The sequence below is a fragment of the Cicer arietinum genome, chromosome 4 (genome assembly GCF_000331145.2).
Source record: "Cicer arietinum cultivar CDC Frontier isolate Library 1 chromosome 4, Cicar.CDCFrontier_v2.0, whole genome shotgun sequence".
In the NCBI taxonomy this organism is placed as follows: domain Eukaryota; kingdom Viridiplantae; phylum Streptophyta; class Magnoliopsida; order Fabales; family Fabaceae; genus Cicer; species Cicer arietinum.
Window position 1 is genome coordinate 63,261,436 of NC_021163.2, and position 8,034 is coordinate 63,269,469.

An 8,034-nucleotide genomic window follows, 5' to 3' on the forward strand; every position below is an offset into this window, starting at 1 on the left:
CTGTGTGTTGATTTCGTCAAAGGTTATCAAATTAAGATTCAAATTGTGAATCAGAACATCTATTTCCATCTCAAATCATGAATTGAATCTTATTATGAATCATATAATATACACGATAAATTTTTCTGTCTATTTCCTTATTTAGGAGGTCAGTCAAATGGCACATCAAGCCAATCTGAAGCTGATAATACTAATACAACTGTGAGTTTCTCTGCTCTTTTATTATTTGGTTTTGCATTTTAGCAACTTATCATTTATTACTAATTCCCAATAGCTAATTAATGATTCATTATAGATATTTGTTGGAGGACTCGACCCTAATGTTACTGATGAAGATCTTAGGCAGGCATTCTCCCAGTATGGTGAGATAGCCTCTGTTAAGATACCAGTTGGAAAGGGCTGTGGTTTTGTCCAATTTGCCAACAGGTAAAAATTCTGGACTATCTCAAATCTCTTCATAGATATGCCTTTTAATCTCTTCATTAATGTAATCATCACAATAATATCTCAACTACCTTTTCAGAAATAATGCTGAAGAGGCGTTGCAGAAGCTGAATGGGACAATGATTGGCAAGCAAACAGTTCGTCTCTCTTGGGGCCGCAATCCAGCAAATAAACAGGCACTCTCTCTGTCTCTCTCTCTCTTAAACACACACATACAGAGTCCCATGTTCTCATTGTCATCATATCAGGTCTGTTAATAATATTGAAACAAGTGTTATAAGCAGTTTCTAGTTGGCCCCCAGCTGCTCAGATAAACTAAGTCTATGTTTGCTCTCATCATGAAGAAATCTTATAAAAACCTTTAGTGGATTTTCTTTTAATAAAATCTTAGTTTTTTTTCATCTTATCTCCTCATAATATTCTTTTGAAATGGTAAAGTACTAGATTGTTTGCACTCTGTCTGTCATGAAATTGAATATGTGCTGATTTTATCTCAATGATGATGATTGCAGTTTAGATTTGACTTCGGGAGCTGGGCTGGTCCATATTTCCCATCCCCTATTTATGATGGTTATGGATATGCAATGCCTTCTCCTCATCATGACCCAAACATGTATCCTTTAGCTTATGGGGGTTACCCCTTTTATGGTGGCCACCAACAACAAGTAAGCTGATTGAAACGCATGGCAGGAGTAGCACTCACAATAAGTTACATCAGGATCAATCTTCAACCAGCAAATTATCTGATCACATATGTATAACTTGTTTTATCTATTGAGTTCTTAAGAATCCCTCCTAATTGTGGAGTGGAGTTGAATTTTGACAACCCGAGGTAGAACTGTAGGGATTCAATTAATCGTTATTTTAGACTTGTAGGAGTAATGATTTTTTGAGGATTTTGGAACTTAATTATCGGAATAATTTTCTTAAGAATGAGCGTGTGAGTGTGCTTGCTTGAATTGTTTGCATTTGTTAGCTTTTTAATGATTTCATGTGCTTATATGCTATTCATAAGCGATTGTAGAATTCAACTTCATCCTATTCAGGTTTCTTCCAGGAGAAATAGAGAAAAATGTTTAGAGGGAGATGCTCTCTCTTCTCTCAAGAAATTATACCCCAATTTTAGGGTTTAGTGGTGGCCTCTTTCCACTTTGGCGGTCTCCCCCTCTTCTTTTAGGCACACAACCTCTTTTCCTTTGGAAGTTTCCTTCGTTGTTTGTCTTTCTACCTTTCACAAAAAGTCTCTACCTTTAACTAAAAACTTTATCCTTTTTTCTTCACACCACATTCTCATATCTCAATTCCATCAAATCTTTGAAAATATGAAAAGACATTTGGCTCTACTAGAGAATTTTGCAAATGAGTTTCAAAGTTTCAACGGTTCCTCCTCAATCTTCAAACATAAAGAGGCTCCACTCATAAAATCAAAGTCAACACCCTCCCACCTCCACGAATGCTCTTCCTACGTCAAAGCCGACATCAACTCGCCTCCTCCTAAGTCACCGTGGTGGTTCTATTTTCTTTCTTTTTATTAATGTTGTTTGGTATCAGATATATTAGTTGTCCTTATTTTGAATTTATTTTGTTGTGATTTAAATATGCAGTCATGTTGTTTGATAAAAATCCTTAAAAGAGTTGAGCATTTTGGAATAATATTCTGTGTAGTGGCTACCCGCATTTTCGACTCAATTTTCACTGATCATATGATTTCCGATCACATGGTCTATTTTGACATTCATGAGATCATTTGATTTTCGATCATATGGTCTATTTTGACATTCATGAGATTATTGTGAGAAACTTTGCTTAGTTGAAAAATAGGTGGTAGATTTTGGTTAAAGTTAACCTCTTTACTTGGTGTCAATTTATTATGTAATGTTTTATGTTATTATGAGTAAAATCTATATTTACCGTAAAAAAAGTTCATCCTAATTAAGTTTGAGATCTCATCTGATTTGGTGAGTTCTTGTCTAATTTAACTTTTCTAAAATAGTTGGTTGCAAAGTGAACATTTAGAACTTTCAAAATAGTTTCAACTTCGTGTATGTTTGAATTTGTGATGAGTTCGGAGGATTCATGGTATTCTAATGTAATTTTGGCAAAAACTACATTATGAAGTTTCAATAATCAAATTTATTGTTAATTTAAACAAGGATTCAGTTTCCTTTCCATGAAGTTATTTATGTTTTATTTGATTCCGTCCCCAAAGATAGAAACTGAACACACATTTCTTCATAAATGAATTTTTGTATGAAACTCATTGAATTTTCTTAGTTATTACTAATACACCAAATTCATTAAGAGTTTAATACAGGAGGAAGTTCTCCTAAAAGGAAAGATGAGATCATGGTTAGTGCACTCTGTGGTTGATGACTTGGTACCATGTGCCCAGCTCCTCTTACAGTGACAAGTGTTAGCCCTTTGTAACCAATCACATATCCTCCAACCTGCATATTGTATGCATAGTACTAATAATATAGTAAGATCGTCATTATCTCTTTAAGTTATGAGTGTATCTTTATACTCTTCTGAAATAAAATATAAACAAAAATAATATATGAAAAGTTGGTGTGTTTGGTACTATTTTTAACCAGATACATCAACTTTTTAAATACAATTTTTGTTTATATTTCATTTCAAAAGGAGTATTGTAATAGAAATGCTTCTTTACCTCTTTGCCAGTATACCATGGACGCCATGCAGTATCTGGTGCTAGTTTTAAGGCATTAATTGAATACAATGTTGAAGTTATGGGAACACGTGCATCTACATCGCCGCTGCATTATTATCATTGAATAATAAGAAAACAAGTAATATTACACATAAAGTTTAGATATAATCTGTTTTTGATTTGACAGAGGAATTTATAAGTGATTATCACCTGTATATCAAAATGCTTATAGCATTTGATATTAAGTGATTTATAGTTGGTAGAATACTTGCTGGGCTATCTGTCCAACCCACCTCACTGAAAAGCATTAGAGGAAATGTTAGTAGCACAACAACATTTACTATTAATGAATTTTGAAATTTTAGGAAAGAAAACATAATAGTGTACCTGCAAGAAGACCATTTTGTGGGTTTAGCATGAAGAGCCTGTTGAACTTCTGGGTGATTTAAGTAGGCAACAGTATAATCTTCAGAACAAGGGTCGAATCCCTGTAGTGTTGATAGTATAATCTTCTGTTACATTTTTGTGATCAATTTATAATAACATAAATGCAGAAAAGCAAGGTATATGCAACTTACAGAGTAAGTGGTAGGGCTAGCAGCAGTTTTAGTTGCAGATGAATTACAAAGTGGGGCATATATGTTGTAAATGTCAATATTTCCAAGCTCATCATCAGCTATATTTTGATATTTGACGCATTCACTTGTAAAGTTGAAGTTCCCAAAGTCACAATTTTTTTCAATTCCTTCATGAGTTTCGACAGAGTTTAAAGCATGCATCCAGAAATAGTCATACATTCCCTTTGTACACAAATTGTCATCTATCCAACCATTCCCAATCTGCACCAACAACAATTCAATGTGTATCTATAATTGTGATTTATGTAAAATTAATTTTATTAAAGTTGAGTTTGAACTTTGAAATTAATTTATCTATAATTGAAGTGTTTACTTTAGAAGCTAGTTTAATGTATAAATTTTTCAGCAAATCACAAACTACTTTTTGTAACTAGCATATTTGGTATTACAATAAGTCAATATGATTTTGTAAAGTTAAAAGTTAAATCGCAATATTCATACTGATTCTAATAAATTTATCGTAATATCAGATATAAATTTATATCTAACATTGGAATTCTTACCGCAATCCCTTTCAAATTGATGACTGTGTGATTTTTCATTTGCTTATTATTTGAGAGGATAAGGTGAGCTAGCTGAGGGACATAATGGCCACCATAACTTTCACCAGCTATGAAGAACTCTCTAGTCTTGTATTGTGGAAATCTCTCAAACCAATTTAGAAGAAAAGTGTATGAATCTAAGGCTGTGCTATTGTCACCAATGTGAGAGTAATCTGAAGAATTGTTTGAATAAGAAAATCCAACTCCTGCTGGAGACTCTAGGAAGATAACATTTGCCACTGCAAATTATAGAACAATAACTCATCAATTTTTAATCATCATATTTATGCTAACATGGATCAATGTTTGACTGATTAATTCAAACATTAAAATATTTTTAGCCCTTTTGTACATTACCTTCTTTTTTTTTTTAAATATTGTTTTTTTTTTGTGTGTACATGTTTTGATTTTATGGTAAAATTGATAAAATCACCGAACATAAAATTAAAGAAATTAAACATGTATGTTTCACTTTTTAATTTCTACACATTACAAAATTATATATATTAGTTTCTACATAGAGACTAAAAATATACTTCTTTTTTGTGTGGAAAAAATGCAGTTTTGTAAATTGTAAAAACTAGAAAGTGTGTGAAATGGCAAACAAAATTTGAGTGACATGAGATTTCCATATCATTTATTAAGCTAATGCATGCTTACCTATGTTCCATGCATCTTGATTAAGGGAAAGTGTGGTTCCATCACTGTTGACTCTAAAAGGTCCTAATTCTTGCATGGCTCCATACCCAAATGAAGAGCATCCAGGTCCTGTATGTATATATCCTCAATTTAATTACTGACCTTCCTTTAAGTTAGTCGATTCTTTGCACATTTATATCATAATATTATTGTAGCAATGATATTTTTCAAAAAAAATCTCAAACTACATATTTTCAATTTACAATAAGTACTATATAAAAGTTCAAGATTAATATAACCCAAAAGGGAAAAAAATATACTAATGAAAGTCGAGTTATTTTAAAGATGAGAATGCACGTGCTAAGGTTTAAAAAGTGAATTTATCGTAAAAGTGTTTATATATAAATTATTTTTATATAATAAAATATAGGCTAAATTACGGTCATTTAACTTAATTTCAGGTAATAGTTTAGTCCTTTATATTTTATTTTTCTTTAGTTGGTCCTTTATTTTAATTTTAAGTGACAATTTGATATTTTATGTTTTAAAATGTCAATAATATTGTCCTTTTTTTTACAAAAATTCAAAAAATCATCAAAATTTTCAAACAAAATCCATAAAATTCATTATCATCTTCAATAAAATACAGATTTAATCAAATTCATAATTTAAATCTTGAAATAAACTCATATTTTCATTCTTTATTTGATGTTGTTGGAGATGAAAATACGAGTGTATTTGAATATTTGAGTTATGCATTTGATAAAATTTGCATTATATTGAAGATTATTATTAATTTTATGGGTTTTGGTTGAAAATTTTGATATTTTTTTGAATTTTTGTATAAAAAGGATAACACTATTTAAATTTTAAAACATAAAATATCAAATTGTCACTTAAAATTACAATAAATGACCAACTCGAAAAAAAAAGAAGATAAAGAACTAAAACGTTACCTGAAATTAAGTCAAGGAACCACGGATGTAATTTAGCTTAAAATATAAAATAAAGTTAAATTATTTTTATATAAATATTTTGTAAACTATTTTGGAGAGTTTATAAAAATAACTTAATGATATACATGTCAATTTTTCTCAAAGCGACAATTGAAATTGGCTCTAAAACTCATTCATGCAAGAACAGAGGTACAGAGAGATTCTAATATATCTTGTGATCAAATTTTTTATATTGTTTTTATCATTAATGTTAAAGGAAGGAAAATTGGAAATTAAATCAATGATTAATAATACAAAAGATAGGATAAATTTCATATAAACTTACAATAATTTTCAAGAATAAGAAAAAACTTAATATCATAATTATTTATTTGTGGGTCATCTCTTTTGGACTTAATTACAAGTGTGACAAGAATGTTTTCCAATTGTTTTTTAGCAATATTCCAATTCTTGTTGTTGGTGGTGATGTAAGAGTAAATAGGAACTGAGCCAAAAACACCAATAAGAGTTTTACGAAGATGAAATTACCAAATATAATTTATAGCTAGCTCAACAATTATGATCATTTTGGTGGCTTTGCTTTCGTGTTGGAATTCCACTAAAGTATGCTAACCAATATTGTTGGAGTGTGGCGATTGATTGGGAATCAATTGATCTTATCATATAGTATATAGTCCTATCAATTGATTAATATATTATGAAAATTGATTATCAATTATTAAATTAGAAGAAAATTGACCATGGAATTAATGAAATATAAAGTCGGGTACTTATTTGTAATCCTTTTTTTAGCAAATACTTATTTGTGATATAAGAATGAAAGATTTATTCAAAATTCAATAATCAAATTATTTATAATCATGATATCTTTTAGTGCTATATATATATATATATATATTATTTTCAAATAAAAAAAAATAATATATACTTTTTGCAAAATAAAATATATGAAAAATTGATATTCAAAAAAGTTAATATATTTAGTTTAAAAGTAAATACATTGAATTTTTAAATATAATTTTTTTTTTATATATTTTATTTGAGAATGAGTAAATAGATAATACATATGATAGATATGTACATGCATACTAGAGTTACTCTTCAATTATATCTTGAATATATATATATTTTTTGTTTATTTGATAATACAAAAAAAAGAGTATATATTGATTACCTCCATTTAGCCATAGAACAAGAGGTTTTGAAGAAGAATTTAATGGTGATTCCACAAAGTAGTAGAAAAGTTCTCTCCCTGATTTGGCATCAACAGTTACATAGCCAGCATATTGATCAAAATTCACCCCTTTTGGTTGTCCAGGCAAAGACATCACCTTATCATCTTCCATCAACTTTGATTGTTGTTCAACAACATCAACATGTGATACAACAACAACATCACTTGAATAAGCTTCTCCATATTGTTGGTACTTTCTTGATTCAATAAACTTTGAAAGGTATTCACCCTGTTGGTTGCCTTTGCATGATATTGCAAAGTGCCACACTAACAAAATTAGAGACCACAATTGTACTGTTGATAACAACATTGAACTCATCTCAAATGTTTTTTTTTTTGTTGATCTAAAATGTTACTATTTATAGGGCGAATTTTTGCTAAATTTTGAAAGTACTAATGCATATCCATGCACTTATTAATTGTAAATGTATACTGGAAAAGACAACTTAACACGATTTTCTAATTAGGATGTATTAACTTCCTAATCAAAAGAAATTTGGATATACTATTACTATATTATAACTTATTAATTGTAAGCTAGTAATATATCTATGCATTTCAATAAGAAATGTTGCAAAAAATAATTGCATAGAATATTCTTTATATGTAAGCATTAATGTAATCAGGATGTTAAATGCAATAAAGGTAGTATTGAAAAAGTCACCAGTACAATTTAGCGATGTGTGTTTTAATATCAAAATATTAGGTGTACTCAATTTTTTTTTTCTTTTCTGTTTGAGTATTACTGCTATCTATTTTAATGTTCACACCTTTTTTGGGGTTCTTTATTGTCACATTCTTTATTCTTTATAAAAAAAATAAATCACATGCATATGTTGATTTGATAATGGTGGACATATCATATACCTAGACTAGACTTTATATATGAAATTAAATATCCGATGAGTAA

The 8,034-nt window shown here is 29.5% G+C and overlaps 2 protein-coding genes across 4 annotated transcripts in view; one reads left to right on the forward strand and one right to left on the reverse strand.

Moving 5' to 3' along the window:
* LOC101514793 (polyadenylate-binding protein RBP47C'-like) overlaps positions 1–1,403 on the forward strand; it is a 4,547-nt gene extending 3,144 nt beyond the window's left edge. The window contains exons 3-6 of the mRNA XM_004499027.4: positions 146–201; positions 296–426; positions 524–620; positions 957–1,403. Of these exons, the coding sequence (XP_004499084.1) occupies positions 146–201; positions 296–426; positions 524–620; positions 957–1,118 (446 nt within the window). The 3' untranslated portion in view covers positions 1,119–1,403. The remainder of the gene's footprint in view (positions 1–145; positions 202–295; positions 427–523; positions 621–956) is intronic.
* A 1,253-nt stretch (positions 1,404–2,656) lies between these two features.
* Positions 2,657–7,571, reverse strand: LOC101515115 (serine carboxypeptidase 1-like). 3 transcript variants are annotated; one of them, XM_004499030.4, is made up of 8 exons: positions 7,065–7,571; positions 4,956–5,063; positions 4,257–4,534; positions 3,694–3,954; positions 3,503–3,603; positions 3,326–3,412; positions 3,116–3,221; positions 2,657–2,912 (listed from the first exon to the last, which is right to left on the reverse strand). In XM_004499030.4, the coding sequence occupies exons 1-8, from the start codon at positions 7,441–7,443 to the stop codon at positions 2,742–2,744; spliced, it is 1,491 nt and encodes a 496-aa protein (XP_004499087.1). In that variant the 5' UTR covers positions 7,444–7,571; the 3' UTR covers positions 2,657–2,741. The 3 variants fall into 3 exon arrangements, with proteins under 3 accessions (XP_004499087.1, XP_004499088.1, XP_004499086.1); XM_004499031.4 differs by having other exon boundaries at positions 2,657–2,891; positions 7,065–7,568; XM_004499029.4 differs by having other exon boundaries at positions 2,657–2,891; positions 3,326–3,603.
* Positions 7,572–8,034: the final 463 nt, after the last annotated feature.

Excerpts from the sequence above, each read along its gene's own strand:
- LOC101515115 (XM_004499029.4), bottom strand. The coding sequence starts at position 7,443 with ATGAGTTCAATGTTGTTATCAACAGTACAATTGTGGTCTCTAATTTTG. Across the intron at positions 3,955-4,256 it reads TCAATTTGAAAGGGATTGCG|ATTGGGAATGGTTGGATAGA; the intron begins GTAAGAATTCCA and ends TTGTTGGTGCAG. Across the intron at positions 3,604-3,693 it reads CTAGCCCTACCACTTACTCT|GGATTCGACCCTTGTTCTGA; the intron begins GTAAGTTGCATA and ends TCAACACTACAG.